Raw genomic sequence first — 17,201 nt, 5'->3', positions numbered from 1 at the left:
TTCCCCTTTTACCAGGATATTGTGACAAATGTTTCACCCAGAATCATTCGGGGAACAACCTCTGGCCCAGTATATGGCCCTGGACAGAGTTCCTTCCTGAATATTGAACTCATCAGTGAAAAAACAGCGGCATATTGGTGTCAAAGTGTCACTGAGCTGAAGGCTGACTTTCCAGACAATGTAAGTATGATTTAACATCTAAAACAAAAGAATTGGCATAAGTTGGAGAATGTTTATTTAAACATCCAATTCATAGGCTTATAAATATTGATGTGCATAATATATTTTATTAAAGAATCTGCCAGTTGCCTTGCTGATGCATAGGAAGATTAAAAAAAGAAAAAGAAAGAAAAGCCCAAGAACTCATAAAATCTGCACAATAAGAGGCTTTGTTATAAATGGGTATCATGTAGATGGAAGGAGTATCTACATAAGCAGGAAGAAGAGAAATGAAATACTCATTTTATTGAGTTGATTTTCACTCTTTATGACTAGTATTTATGAAGGTGATGACCTTAGGAGAAAATTGTAGACTATAAATCTTTTAAAATTGAAACAAGAGGTACTATCAGAATATCTTTCTACACAGTTTTCTTATATTTTTCAGTAGAAAATAATTTACCAAATATTTTTATATTCTCGCTTTAATAAGTAAGCTATTTTTTTTATAAAACCATACCTTTTCTTCTCAAATACTGTAAATAGATCACAATCCATTCAGGCTTACATACATAGAATGGGACTTTTTTGGCGTATGTGTGTGTTTTTTATGTTGTCAATAGTATTTTTAAGTTAGATAATAATTTCATCCCAATAGTTGGTTACTATTGTTCTTGGTGTGTATCATTAACTCCCTTTTGCTTTCCCCCCTTTTCACCTCTCCTTATTTTATTTTATGCACACAGACACACAAATGCACACTAATATACATGACCCTTTTGTTTTATTTCAGCAAGATCAGGTAATGCTGAATTGAGGCTGAAGTATGAGGCAATGTTTTTGGTTATATTGTAAAAGTATTCTTCCAGATTGTTACTTCAAACATAAGGATATATTGATTTAAGTTCACATGATAATTTAAATTAACATAAAACATGTGGATGTTAGTCTAGAATGTACTAAAGTAGTAAAAGTACTAAAATCTTGCAAAAGCACATCAAGTTGTTTTTATTTTTTTTGTTTTATAGATATTGTTTCAAACTTCTCTCATACCTTAAAAGAAAATACATATAATTGTTCTTCCACATGTCATTCAGATATAGTGACAATTAGCTTTGACTTTTGCTAACTAGTAAGTTTTTATTTTTTAACCTGATATTGCAGTTTTCTCCTTTTTAGCTTTACACAATCAACTTTACTAGAATTTCATATGTAGATGCTTGGTTTTTAGGGAACAGATGTCACATGAGATGCTTTACTTAGAATTAAAAATAAAAAAAGGTAGTTATAGATAGTCTTAGTTGTCAAATAAAGCCCTCAATGAACTCTGTGCTTTGTATGTGGGAGGTCCAGGATTTATCTTGGCTTTTCATAATCTCCTAAGCACTACAAGAAACACAAAGACAGATCTAAGACTATGCTGTGTGCGACCCCAAAACAAAGCGACAAACAAAACAAGAATAATGTATACATTTTACTAATTGATTGATGGTATTATATACTAAGAACAATGCGAAGTACAAATCTGATATAAAGTCACAATAATAGTATTAAATATGAACATTCTCATAGCATTTAACCCATGATCATACATTTATAAATGATCTTTACATAGTTAAGCCCATATAACTTTCTTTCTTTCTTGGGGAGGGACCACACCAGCCTTGTCCAGGTTTTACTCCTGGCTCTGTGCTCAGTAATCACCCCTGGCAGGCTCAGGGGATCATATGAGATACTAAGGATCCAACCTGAGTCCGTCCCAGGTTGGCAGCGTGCAAAGCACTCTACCGCTGTGCTATCACTCTGGCCCTCCACTTAATTTTTAATAAGTTTATATTAATTTTAATTATCTTCTGCTAACCTTGTATATATTATTATTTGACTTGACCAATGAGCTAACCAAGATTCACAGTGGTTGTCCCCATATGGTCCCCCAAGCCAGGAGCAACTTCTGAGCACATAGCCAGGAGTAACCCCTGAGCGTTACTGGGTGTGGCCCAAAAACTAAAAAAAAAAAAAAAAAAGAATACAACTAAAATATGATAAAACTAGAAATTGAACTTGAAATCTGCTCTTAGCAGTTTATTAATAGTATGTTATTGTATAACACCTCTCACTGCAGTATTATTTCAGGTACTTAAAAGTTTAGTTTTAGCTATTTCATTGCATTGTAAAAATTACATAAAATACACTTACCCACATATTGTTTCAATAATATTTAATAAGCCAATGTAGCTAAAAAATAAAATAAATATTTCTGGACATACACTTCACCAATAGCTGATCTAAAACTCTCATTATATTTTTCTATTTTCTCTTGTGCAGAATTTAAGAAGTTATAATATAGTCCCCATTCAAAACTGACAAAAATATACAAAAAGCTGTGATGAAATCTTTGCTCTATGATTGCACTGCCAAGTAGATAGAACAGCCAGGGTTAAATGGTCTTTTTAATTTCTCTAGAAACAATTTGCTTTTGTTCCTCTTTTGTCTGCTGAAGTAAATGGTGCTTTTCTTGTTTTTATTTTGTTCGCCATTTAGATTGCATTCATTGTTACTACGTTTTGGATTCTTAGAATAATTTCTAATATTTCACTCCCCTATCAAAGATAACATTTTAAATACAATTAAAATGGCATTCCCGTTTGAACCCATAAAAATAATGTGTGTGCACCTAGATATTACCATGCTGAGAGTAGAATATCCCCCACTGTTTTAGAATTACTCTGATGCTAAACCCAATGAGCTGAATGAAAGAAGGTGACCCTTCATTTTCCAACTTTAATTATCACTCTCACTGAGTTTTCCCACATCATTCTCAAGTGCATGGCTGCCACCTTTAATGACAGGGATCAGATAATGCAAGCTGCTATGGCAATTTCTAAGCAAGGGCTAAGTTTTCTGAAAAAGAACTGTACAGAGGGACATAGAGGTCAGTTAATATCAGAAGCTAATATCTCTGTTTCTAGATGTACTGGTTATTTTTTATGTTCCATTATATATTTTTAAATACAACAATAGATACCCTGAAATATATAGTAAGAGTTTGTTTCTAAACTATCAATACAGTTCAATTAAGCCTATACTAATGTAAGATTTCAGTTTGACTTTCAAGATTCCCTCTTATGTGAATCAGGTATGGCATGCTGAATCTTGTGATACAACTTATTACTAAGTCATTCTTTACTACTTGGTAAAGATTTTGTGATTCTCATTATGAAATATGCACTGTAATTAGGGCTGTCCAAAATCAATTCTAAGCAATTTTGCTATCTCACTTCAAAAACTACAAAAGTTGTGTCGGAGCTATAGCATGGAGGTTGGGTGTTTGCCTTGCATGCTGAAGGATGGAGATTCTAATCACAGCATCTGATATGGTCCCCCAAGCCTAACAGGAGCGATTTCTGAGCATAGAGCCAGGAGTAACCCCTGAGCACTACACTGCTGGGTGTGTTCCAACTCCTCTCCCCCCAAAAAAACTACAAAAATGCTTTATTTTAGGTTTGGAAAAATATTTACCAAAGATTACATGCTATGCATGGTCTTCGTGCATTAAATTTTAAAAATAAAAACAAATATTTCCTATTGTTTGTTAGCCACAAATATGTTAAGCAACAGTGAAATGAAACCAGCTAGTGAACACAAAAGAGAGTGATGAGTTTCTTAGAAAAACTATTTTAATAAAATAGAATTAATATGTAAATCTATTTTGATGTATAATTCACCTAATCTCTACTAAAAGCATTTTTAGTTCATTATTGGTAGAGGAGTACTGCACATTTTTTTTTATGTTCAAATGACTCCTGAAATCTGCATTTGCATTCCTGATCAGTAATTTCCAGAGACAATGTTATTAACTTCATGAACCATGGGCTTCTTTGGCAGATTCTTGAAATCGAAGAGTCTATATAAAGACTATATATATATATATATATATATATATATAAAGAGTCTGGAGAGTCTGTTATTGATGGAAATATCACCCCCTGAGGACGGTGGAGGAAGCTGGAACCAATAGGAAGGCAGTCTTAGTCTCAGATGCAATTGGATATACTTCTGTCCATTTACTTAAACAACAATATAGGTATAGCTATATATCCAAAGCACAGACTAAACAACACAGGACACATGAGATATAAACTGCAGTCACCCATTTTTGTAATAACCTTGCCAAGATAGTGGGCATGAGGGTTCGGAGGAGTGGGGGATGATAGAGTTTGAGAGCATTAGTGGAGGGAACTCACTCTGGTGGTGGGGTTGGGGTTCAAATGTTATATGATTAAAAATCAACTAACATTGACTGTAAATAACTGTTCTGTAAATAAAATATATATTATAAGAAAAAACTTTAAAATTTGCCAATATTCAGTGCTGGAGAGGTAGAGTAGAACACTTACTTGTCTTGCATTGAGGCTAAGCCAGGTTCCATCCCTGGTAAATTCTGTTTCTGCCTTGCATACAGAAAGTCAGTGGTTCGAATCCCAGCATCCCATATGGTTCCCCGAGCCTGCCAATAGCGATTTCTGAGCATAGAGCCAGAAGTAACCCCTGAGTACTGCCGGTGTGACCCAAAAACCAAAAACAAAACAAAACAAAAAATCTGCTCCTGGAGTCCCTCAGTACACAGTCAGGAGTGATCCTTAACTCAAAGCCCCACTGCAAAAGTAGAATTTCAGGGAGTAACTATTTTTTTCTTACTGAAAAAGGAGAAGCAGCCAGAGTATCTCTGATTCAGAATGTATTTAAATGTATATACACAGAGGGGGACACTTACACTGGCACTCCAGGGGACAAAGGAGGGAGATATGGGACACATGCTGGGAAAAGGGGTGGAGGGAGGACAACCCTGGTGATGGGAATGCCCTGTGAAAGATTTGTTATTCACTTTGATCACAATAAAAATTATTAAAAAGAAAGAAATTAACGTTGGTTCCAAAGTAAAAAAAAATCTAATAAGTTACCAAAAAAGTCTGTAATATTGAAAAAACCACTCAAGATACTTCAAAAATTCCAATATAGCAATAGAGGTATGCCAGTAAATAGCTGATTGTGGTTTTAAAAACTGCAGGATTTTTTTTATTATGTTGTCTGTCAGTGAAATCTTGAGTTATTTGGAGCACATCAACATGTTTTCCTGTGGGTTTTTGTTGTTACAAAATCAATTATATTAGTACCAAAAAAAAAATAAAAAGAACCTGGAGAGTTCGCACCATGGTAAGGCGTTTGCCTTGCACGCAGCTGACTCAGGACAGACCTGGGTTTGATCCCTGGCATTCCATATGATCCCCCAAGCCAGAAGCAATTTCTTAGCGCAGAGCTGTGAGTAATTCCTGAGCACCTCTGGGTGTTGCCCAAAAACAAACAAACAAAAATAAAGATCTCAAAATATTTTTCACTCAAGTTGTATCTAGTGTTTCCCAAGGGTTAAATTGACTCAGAAATATAAACTGTATCTAGTGTTTCTCAATTCTAGATGTATATGTATGTATATATATAAATATATACACATATATGCATATATGTATGAATTAAACATCATCACTTTAGAAATGTTGCCATGGCTACAGTATAACTATCTTACTTTGTGTGTTTGTATATCTTTTTCAAACTAGATGACCAGTACAAGATCAAAATACCTTTTTCTTTCTTATTCAAAAAATAATGCCCCTGATTCAATGTCACTGTGTATCTAAAAAAATTACTGTGAAAGATTTGTAATCCACTTTGGTCAAAATAAAAATAAAAAAATAAACTTCTAATAACCTCAGAAAACTAGGAAAAAAATAATGCACAAATACAACCATGACACTTTTTTAAATTGTAGTCTAAAGAGTAAATTTGCCATATGAAATGAGTTCCTGCTCCAAAAGGACATGTTTTTCTTCCTTGATTTTTTTCCAGAAACTTGTCAACTTTCTGATTCTGCCCCTTTCACTGTTCCTTTATTTAAATAAATTAGAAAACTTTTGTAATATTTATTGAAGAGAAGGCTATTATCTCCCCAGAAAAGCTTTCTCCTTTTTATGAGTTAAAACTGTGATTTTTATAGTATTAATGAATCCTAGAGAACATGGGTACTTTTTTTTCATTTATTTTTAAAAGTACATATAATCTACAAAAATCAAAATTAATTATAACAGTGATGGAATTATTTTAAGTTATTGTAAAGTGAGGGTAACTGCAACTAGTTAAGAGGTAGATGATTAAAAGTCAGCTTTTAATCACAGCTTCTCTTTTTTTGCTGTATATTAACAAAGCCAGAATTAACTTCTCAACTTTCCAATCTTTGTGATAGCTATGACTATTACTTAAAGGTAATCACAAAGATAAAATAAATCACTATATGTATATAACTTATATGACACTTTACAATTATTGACACCAATAATTACATTGCTTAGAATACCATTCTTCATTTGGCTTTCATATTATAAAAAATGAAGATCTGTATTCATATAACAGAGAGTGAAATTTGGAAAATCAAGGTAAGATTTCTAACTATTGAATTTCCCAATAGACTTTCAAAATATGGTGATCAAACAGATAACTTAAAAGACTCTATTTAATAAGTAATTACCGATTAAAAATTTCATGACAATCTCACTAACCATGCATTTTTGGTGATTCTTCGCAATTTGAGTTTATTCTATCACATAGCATGTTATATCAATAATTTATTTATTATATTTCCCTTTTATTCTTACATTTTATTTAATATATTTCAATTAAAATAAAACTCAAATAATCACAATAACTATATTGATAGAAATGTAGAAGTTAAGAACAAATTAAATATGTTGAATTCCATGAACCAAACTAAAAATATGTGAATCAGAATTCATTGTATAGCTCATAGTCATCTAATGAACTTTTACCTTCATGTATCAAATGTTTTCATAAGATGTTCCTAATTTCTTAAAGTAAAACATCTTGTACAGCCTAACTAGATTGGGGAATGAGTTTTACTTTTCCAAATGAAAGAGCCACATGAAATGTCTTATTACAAATAAAACAATTCAAGATCTAGAATATCAGGCATTAATACAGATTATTTTTTATTTTTGATAGATGACAAGCTATCACTGATAGAGTAAAAGTTCTGTCATTGCTCCATAAAGTTTTCATGACACACTAGGGAACAAAAGTCAGGCAGAGCCAGGATCTCCCTGAGTTGAGAAGAAAAGGGTGAGTCTAGAGAGACTAACGTGGCTAGAATATACTAGAATAGAATAGTAGAAGGTATATTGAAACAAATTTAGGAAAACCTACAGATATTCAGAGATTCTCTAGAGTGCTCATCAGAGGATAGATCTGCTCATGCATTCAAATTGCAAAAAAATTACAATAAGTTGTTAGGCACTACATAGAATTTTGTTAATAGAATGTAAGGACATATCTTTAGAATTATGTATATTCTCTTCTTGCCAGGCAGAAGAAAATACTTTGTGGTTTACAGTCAAGATCTTGGATGGGCACTGGATAATTTTAAGATTTAACAAATCTTAAAAATCCTTTGGGAAGGATTAAAATATTTTCAAGTATTATAAATATAACCCAGAATAAAATTCAAGAATATTCACAGGAATCTGTAACAAGCCATATAAATTTCAGTGTTTCGAATCAAAATTAAAATTGCTTACTATGTAAAGAAATAGGAAAATTAATTTTCAAATTAACAGACAGCTAATCAATGAAAACTGTGCTGGACTGTAGCTGAAGTGATAATACTGTCTGTAGGATGCTTGTGTTGTATGCCAAGGGATTTGGGTTCCACTCCTAGTATTACATATAGTACCTTACGCCTTGCCAGCAGTAATTACTCAAAGTAATCAGTTCAAAGTCAGATGTAAGCTCTTGCATTGCCAGATGTGCCCCCTGCAAAGAAATAAAAAAGAAAAGTAAAAATAAAGAAAATTAAAATGGGGGCCGGAGAGGTGGCGCTAGAGGTAAGGTGTCTGCCTTGCAAGCACTAGCCAAGGAAAGGACCACGGTTCGATCCCCGGCGTCCCATATGGTCTCCCCAAGCCAGGGGCAATTTCTGAGCACGTAGCCAGGAGTAACCCCTGAGCATCAAATGGGTGTGGCCCGAAAAACCAAAAAAAAAAAAAAAAAAAAAGAAAATTAAAATGAATAAAACTATGCCAGGCTAACATAACATTAAAATTAGCAGACAGATATATTCAAAGTATATTACAATTATATTAGAAATGTTCAAAAAAATCTAAGCTAAGACATGAAAGATTTGTAACAGACATAAATAAAACTGACAGACATTCAAACCATGAGGTGTGGCCCCCTTAACAGCCCCTAAAGAAAAAAACTTTATTTAAAAATGCAGACTACTAACCAGTAAAACCACATTTTATTCTTGGCACCACATGTGGTCCCCTGACCAAGGCCGGGAGTAGTCCTTGAACACAAAGCTAAGAGTAACTCTGAAAGCCACTTATATGGCTATGAAAACAAATATTATTTGCTTCTTTCATGAATGCTAGCAATTAATTAAATAAAATAAACATAGTATATCAATATTTCAGTAGCCTAAAAATAATAAAATAGTGATTAATATGACAAAATGAGCAGCAAAATATACTATATTGTTAATAGGTATGATCAAAATCATAATAGTAATCTATCACATTCAATGATCAGAATAGTTACTAGCAGTTAAGATAAGTATTCCTATATTGATCTAAAATATAATATAATTCCTTGAAAAAATTTTGGATAGCATTTGACAGAATTATTCTGAAATTCTCATGGGGAATACAAACCAATATAAAAGAAAGAACTATTGAAACTAAAACTTACTGATTACAAGACATTTAAAAATGACAACAATAAGGATAATGTAATACTGGCATAAGAATGAGATTTTAATGTAGCAAATGTTCCATTGCATTCACAAGTTAGATTTGTGTATAGCTAATTTTTTGACAGAGGCTAAAAAAGGAATAGAGTAGACAATATGTATTCTTTCCTATAAATGAAAATTGTGTATGCAAAAAAAAACATTGACTTATATATGATATTATATATAAAATCAATTCCCAAAGTAAGACCTTGTAATTAAGAATAAGACAAAATGGGCCGGGCGGTGGCGCTGGAGGTAAGGTGCCTGCCTTGCCTGCGCTAGCCTAGGACGGACTGCGGTTCGATCTCCCGGTGTCCCATATGGTCCCCCAAGAAGCCAGGAGCAACTTCTGAGTGCATAGCCAGGAGTAACCCCTGAGCGTCACAGGGTGTGGCCCAAAAACCAAAAAAAAAAAAAAAAAAAAAAAAAAGAATAAGACAAAATACCTTGTATATATATCTAAATATATACAAAATGTATAGTTATTAAAAGAAAAACTGACATTTTTTTCTAATTAAAACTAATTTTTACCAAAATAAAAATATAAGCCACAAATAAATGATATGTATTTGCAAATAACATATTTGATAAGATTCTTATACTAAAATATTAAAGTTTTTTTTAAATCAGTAACCAAAACAAACAATACTTCCCTTTTTGAGGATGATATTTGAACAAATACTTCACCAAATAATATTATGGATGATAAATGAGAACATGAAAACATGTTCAATATCATTAGTCATAGTAAAAATGCATATTAAAACCAAGGTGAGATGGTATTCTATACATATTAAAATGTCTAAAGTTTAAGACTGATCATACTACTTGGTAGCAGGGACATAGAGGTATGAGAATTTTCATACATTTGTTGATAACAAATCAATTTTTAAATATTTTTGTGGTAGGGACTGGAGAGATAGTCCAATAAGTAGGGTTTTTGCCTTGACATGATTTTTTGCTGACATGCACTCACTGAGAGTCATGGGTGTGTTCTACAAACAAAACAAAACAAAACAAAACAAAACAAAAAAGTTAAACATAAACATAACAAGTGACCCACGTGCTTTATTTTTAGCTATTATTCCAAGAAGAGCAAAATAAATGTCCACCCAAGAACTTATTACAGTAGAACTTTTTGCAGTAGTTTTACAATAGCACAAAACAGTGAGCTGAAATATCTAGCAATAGCTCAATACTAGCAAATAATGGGTTATATGTAAAGGAAATACTGCTTCGACCCCCAAATGCAGTTTTAATAAAGCTAAAGTAGTGTTGGTTGAGTTTTCGAAGGTTTTTGTGGAAGATTAAAAATTTCATTAAAAATAGCCTTAAGAAAATGCATCAATATTTTTAAATGACCTGATGAGAGAAACATTAACTGCTTATAGCTTACTTTTTCTTTAAATTCCTCATAATGCTGGAATTTGTCAGGTTACTTTCTGGTAACAATAGTGCTGCTTTCATTTGAAGTAAAGCATGGAACACGCTGAACCATGGTGAAAGACACTCTTGGGATGATGATGTGTTGAATTGAGGATCTTTCTCGTTCTCAACTTGCTCAAGAGAGAAACAATGCAATCAGTTTATGAACTTTACGTGTTTACTACCTAATCAGAACAGATAATAAAATGAGAATCAAGTTTATACTCAAGTAGCTGAAGAGGTTTGCTCAGTGGTCTCACTTTAGATCAAGCTGGTACAATTTCATACTACTTGTTACTGTTTTTGTTGTTTAGAAATCAACTCTAATAATATTTTTCTCTTAAGTATTAGGAAAACTAGGAAAGAAAAAAAATTCAATCCCAAATATCAAAAAATATCAAATCACAAATATCCTCCAACAATGCCCACACATCACAAAATGACTTTTAGGACTCTAATTTATTTTTTAAATAAAAATTTGAAGGGAGCTGTTGTTGAAAGATGTTACAAGTTGAAGACAATATAAATGTTATTTAAATGTTAAATAACATAAGATACTGCAAATATATATTGATTTTGTTAAAAACTACATACCCAACTTTTGTTTGTAGGGGAGGTTAATGACACCCTTTTCATATATATATTTATATATGTATATATGTATGTATGTTTATATGTATAAATATATTTAGTCATACTTTACAGTGCTTTGGAAGGATAATCAGGGATCGAATCCAGGTCAGCCACATGCAAGGTACAACCTATTCTTTTCCCATTCCAGCTCCTTTTTGTTCTACAAAGAACCACACATGAAAATTCTCAGGATAGTGCTTGAAAGAATAGATGGGAATTGGAGGATTAAACCTAAGTTAGTCACATGCAATACAAGTACCCTGGCCATTTTACTCTCTCTGATTTCACACGAGATTCTTTCCTTTCTTTAAGGAATGTTATTCTTTCACACTCTACCCAATGGAGAATTTATTCATTACAATAAATCAGTTTTCTATTATCCTTTTCAGATATTTACTTGAAATCATTCTCTTTATCCAATAAAATGGTTAAAAAAAAATGAGGCCTGGGGACTGAGGAGCACAGTGGTCAGGAGTTTGCCTTGCATGCAGCCAACCCAGAACAGAAGGTGGTTGGAATACCAGCATACCATATGGTTTCCTGAATCTGCCAGGAGTGATATGGGAGCGCAGAGCCAGGAGTAACCCCTGAGCATCACTGGGTGTGACCCCAAAAGAAAACAACAACAACAAAATAATAAGGCTTAACAGCATGTTTTTTTAAAAATTGGGAGTTAGGGGCTGGAGAGATGGCTTAACAGTAGGGCATTTGCCTTGCACGTGATTTGATCCCCAGAGTACATATGGTCCCCCAAGCCAGGAGCGATTTCTGAGCACATAGTCAGGAGTAACCCCTGAGCATCACTGGTGTGCCTCTCCAAAATATTGGGGGTTGTAGAGATTTAAATTTTTTAAATCATGTAAGTTTTATTTTATTTTTTCTTTTTAAAATTAATATCTTTATTTAGGCACCATGATTACAAACCTATTTGTAGTTGAGTTTCATATATATAAAAAAAGTTCACCAGTACAACATTCTCACCACCAATGTGTGTACAAAAAATCTGTTTGTAAAAATTATTATCTTCAGTTATCCATTCATTTTAAGAACTGAATGTATGGACATACACTTTAGAATGAGGGTCATTTGGTTAAGAATAGATACACAGGCAAGTTTTTTTTTATTTATTTCCAGAGCAGATAAGGAACCATTAAGTATACATTCATAATTTTACCAATCCAACATTTCTAGAGTGGATTTTGTAATCATATTAGAGAGAAAATGGAAGACTTTCCAATTTTGAAAATTAAAAAATATAAAAACCACACATTTTATCAATGTACATTTATCCCGGAAAAACCTTGAATCTTACCAAAAGTAAAAGAAGCAATAATTGACAAAGATACTCTAAATTAAATACATATAATAATTTTATAGCCATGTAGTATACAAATGCATGTTCTGCATTGACCTCACAGTATCCTTGTAAGAAATGTATGAATATTATAGTTGAATGAAAATAATTTGCTGAGTTCATTTCTCACTGCTAATGGTAGAACTTTAATTGATAAAAGAACATAATCTAATGTAAACATACAATAAAAAGTATATAATTTTATGGGTGCCTGGTACTAGTAAAATCAAAATTAGCGTCTCATACATGCCATGCTGAGCTCTACAGCCAATCTGCTTTCTGGTTCTTTTTTTTTTTTTTTTTTTTTTTTTTGGTTTTTGGGCCACACCCGGCGGTGCTCAGGGGTTACTCCTGGCTGTCTGCTCAGAAATAGCTCCTGGCAGGCACGGGGACCATATGAGTCACCGGGATTCGAACCAACCACTTTTGGTCTTGGATTGGCTGCTTGCAAGGCAAACCTTTTTTTTTTTTTTTTTTTTTTTAAGTTAAACATCAAAGCTTTTCAAAATGTTCATGTGTGGTTTACTTTTTCTTTTCACCTGAATTTTTCCCCTTCTAGTAAGGATACTAATGAGAAGAGAAATGGGGAAGGTAATCAGCCAGAGGGAAGAGAAGAATCAAAGACCTAGATAATTCACAAGCTGGAAAATGAGTTCCTAACTAAGACTGTATTGTAAATAGGATAGAAAGATTTTATGCATGCCTGGTATTGGCCTGAATAGCATTTGTACCCAATCCAAAAACTTTCTTTGTCAATTTCACAGTTGGTTATTTTTCTTTTGTTTTGATATCTTTCCTAAACTAATTATCTATTATGTACATAAAACAAGGAAATAATATCATTAATATAATTTAAGAAAATATTTTATTCTGTATGTTTTTAAAATGTCCAGAGCATTAATAAGAATGAGGTAATTTTTATTAATATTGTTTCTTTGGGGAGTTTCTAGTCACCCAAAAGGAAATTTTCTGCAATATTTTATTCATGTAAAATTTAGGGAAGTAGCTAGATTGACTAATATTTCTACAGTAAATAATTTAAGTTTTGCACTGTGTTTTGCATTTTAAGTTTTTAAAACCTAAAATAATAAAATGATCAGTAACACTTTTTTTGTTATTGAATTAGTTTAAATAGTAAATTTGTTAACTCTTGGATACAGAACAGGTGGAAGGGGTGTCTTCTATGGGAAACGAATGCATTCATGAGCTAGGTATGTGCATACGTGTATGCTAGGTTTTTAAATAAATTTTTGAACACATTAAAATCCTGCCTTTATGTAAAGACATAAAACACAAATGACAATGATGAATAGTATAAGTATGAATAATATTATTGTAAATATGAATATAGTCTAATATAATTATTTCTCAAATACTTCATATTTTGTATGTATTCATAAATACTTCAAAGTTTTTAACATATTGTATGATTCCAAATTATTGCCAAATCTCTCTAGAACTTAGTGACTTATCTAGTGGGAAGTCAGGGTCTCCATCCTAAAAAGATCCTCTTTAAGGAAGGCAGAATATTCTTTAGTTAAAAGGCAGAGAGTTTTCTGATGACAGGGGAAGGAAGGGAGAATGCTACTCTTTCAAGGTATTTCAGTCCTTTATCAACCTTGGTGGCTTCTTTTTGAATTTTTTATTGTAACTGATTTTTTCCAAGTTGTTCATAAGATAGTCAATTCAGGTATTAAATGTTCAGACATTAATACCACCATCAGTTTGTCCTTTCCTTTGCCAACTTCATAAGCTTCTCAGAAGTCTTGAGGAAGCGACACTCGGTAGTATTGCTATTTTGAAGTACAGAAAGCCATTGTGATACTAGATAAGAAGCAATGAGAGCTCTGAGCTGCACACAAAAAAGCCAGCAATGGGTCTGTGAGACATGAGAAATAACTTATGATTTAGGATATTGGTTGCTGGTCTGATTATTGTAAAATAAGACTCATTGGTCTTTCCAAGGTTCAAATTTCCAAGTCCTGCTGAAAAGTTTTCTATAGAACTTCAAAACATGTGAATTCATAGGAGAACTGAATCTAAATAAAGCTACAACAGTGTTCATTAAATCTACAAGTTTGATTAATTCAGTTCCAACAAAAGCAGCCTGATAATAGAAGAAATACGCTTTTCTAGAAGTAATGTCACTTTCTAATGTTTATGTAATTCTATAACATATTCTACACAAATACATTAGCATTAAAGTGATAGGACAATGCCAGGATAAAAGTAATCTTTAATTAAGAGATTTGTTTCTTGAGAGTTATTCATGGATGTCAGAACCAAAATAAAACCAGACTACAGCTACTTAAAAATTACAGACCAAGTATAAGGGAGAAAAAAAATTGTGGGAAAAACATTTGTTAAAATATGTGACATTTTCCAAGAACGCTGGATACAGTGGCCTCATTGTCTCACCCACAACTGAGAGGAAAGTTTCCTGGCACCACCACATACAAAGTCCTTGGGATGAGGTAATGAACACCTATGGAGACTGGGGTTGATCCCATGATGGTATGCTTCAAGGATGGAGAAGCCCTGAATCTCCTAGGCCACGGGAATTCCTATTCTCCCTTAATGCTTACTGTGCCTATAAAAAAAAAAAAAAAAAAAAAAAAAAAAAAAACTGGAGGGAATGCCAAACCCTACCACTGCAGCACCCCTTCTTTCTCTTGTTTTGTTTTGATTTGTTAGTTTTTTACTTTATTTTCCTTCTTTCCTCCACTTTTCTCTTCCCTTTTCACTCCTGTGATTATTATTTGGTGATTTCTTTTTCTTTTCTCATTAGCCAGGTGCATTTTTTCTTCTTCTTTTTCTTTTTTCTTTCTTTCTTTTTTTTTTTTTTGGTAGTTGTGGCCAATTTTCTCTCTCTTCCTTTTTTTCTCTTTTCTTCTTATCCTTTTTATCGCAAGCAACAACAGAATAGAGAATCTACAACAAGCTATTAAAGTGGAGACCAGTTGCACAAGTGTGCTGGGGGGAAAGGGAGGGAGATATGAGATGCATGCTGGAAACTGGGGTGGAGGGAGGACAGCACTGGGGTGGGAGTGCCCCTCATTCGTTGTCACTATGTACCATAAATAATGCTGTGAAAAATAAAAAAAATATTAAAAAAAATGGGTATGGATGAAACTAAGGAACCACACTATAATGATGTATGATGCATCTTGATATATTGGTGTAGAAACATTGTATGTAGAAGACAATACTGTCTTAAAATATGCTGTCATAGGGCCCGGAGAGATAGCACAGTGGCGTTTGCCTTGCAAGCAGCCGATCCAGGACCAAAGGTGGTTGGTTCGAATCCCGGTGTCCCATATGGTCCCCCGTGCCTGCCAGGAGCTATTTCTGAGCAGACAGCCAGGAGTAACCCCTGAGCACCGCCGGGTGTGGCCCAAAAACCAAAAAAAAAAAATGCTGTCATAATTTTAATATAAATATAATCATAAAAAATATGTGGCATTTTATGGGGCCAGAGAGATAGCATGGATGTAAGGCATTTGTCTTGCATGCAGAAGGTCAGTGGTTCAAATTCTGGTATTCCATCTGGTCCCCTGAGCCTGCCAGGAGCAATTTCTGAGCATAGAGCCAAGAGTAACCCCTGAATGCTGCTGGGTGTGACCCCAAAACCATATAGCATTTCTAAGGAGTTAGCAATTTATTAAAAATATCAAATGGAAGAAAACAGTTAACATTTTATAAAAATAACAATATTTTGGTTGACTTGGGAGAAAATGAACAGAGCATAAGGAGGAATCAGTGAAGTTGAAGAAAATAATTAGAAAAAAACTGAAAAATCAAATAAAACATGGCATAGTGTCTGAATTGTATGGGACTCAGAATTCAGTCCATAGAATTCAATTCTATGTGTTTTAAATATCCTAATGTTTACATATTTGAGTTTTTAAAACAATGAAATATTTTGTCACAGTTATTGATTCAAATAATAGCCATTATACTTCAGAAAGTATTCTCCTACCCTAAACCCCCAAAATACTTATAGTAGAGAAATTGTTTCTTTCCTAATTCACTCTATCAGTAAATAATGAATATATACTCTGTTACATGGTATTTTAAAATGCTTATTGAGCTATATAAGGTTTTTTTCTTTTTTCTTAGCTTTCTATTTTTAAATATCTTTATCTCAGCAGCATGGTTACAAATATGTTTGTAGTTGGGTTTCATTCATAAAAAGAACACCCCTCTTCACCAGTGAAATCTTCATGCCCCCAATGAGCCCCATCATCCTCCTCCTCACACTCCCTGCCTGTCTTTGAGAAAGGCATTTTATTTCTCTCACTCACTACTATTATTCTGAGAGTTGTTGGTATAGTTATTTCTCTAACTGCACTCATGAATCTTTGTGATAAGTTTCATATCATGGGCTGGACCTTCCAGTCCTCATCTCTATTATCTCTGGGCATTATTACCATACTGCCTTTTATTTTTCTTAAATACCATAGATGAGTGAGAGTATTCTGTATCTATCTCTCTCTCTCACTGACTCATTTCACTCAGCATAATAGATTTTTTTAGCATAATAGTTTGTATGTCCATCCATGCATAAGAAAATTTGATGATTTTATTTTTCTTGGGAGCTGCATAGTATTCCATTGTGTGTGTGTGTATATATATATATATATATATATATATATATTTATATATATATATTTATATATATATATAGCTACTAATCTGTTATCAGGCATCTGGATTGTTTGGATTCTGGCTAGTGTAAAGAGAGACACAATGAACATAGGAGTGCAAAAGGCATTT

The 17,201-nt window shown here is 33.1% G+C and overlaps 2 protein-coding genes across 2 annotated transcripts in view; one reads left to right on the top strand and one right to left on the bottom strand.

Annotated features, from left to right (window-relative positions):
- Window positions 1-17,201, bottom strand: part of PTBP2 (polypyrimidine tract binding protein 2) — a 954,659-nt gene that overhangs the window by 147,164 nt on the left and 790,294 nt on the right. The window lies entirely within an intron of this gene.
- The window catches only part of DPYD (dihydropyrimidine dehydrogenase), a 934,958-nt gene that overhangs the window by 544,460 nt on the left and 373,297 nt on the right, over window positions 1-17,201 (top strand). Inside the window, exon 14 of the mRNA XM_049765668.1 lies at window positions 16-180. Within this exon, the coding sequence (XP_049621625.1) occupies window positions 16-180 (165 nt within the window). The remainder of the gene's footprint in view (window positions 1-15; window positions 181-17,201) is intronic.

Source organism: Suncus etruscus, chromosome 19 (genome assembly GCF_024139225.1).
Source record: "Suncus etruscus isolate mSunEtr1 chromosome 19, mSunEtr1.pri.cur, whole genome shotgun sequence".
Lineage (NCBI taxonomy): Eukaryota > Metazoa > Chordata > Mammalia > Eulipotyphla > Soricidae > Suncus > Suncus etruscus.
The sequence above is the reverse complement of the archived record's forward strand: the minus strand, read 5'-3'. Positions and strand labels throughout refer to the sequence as shown.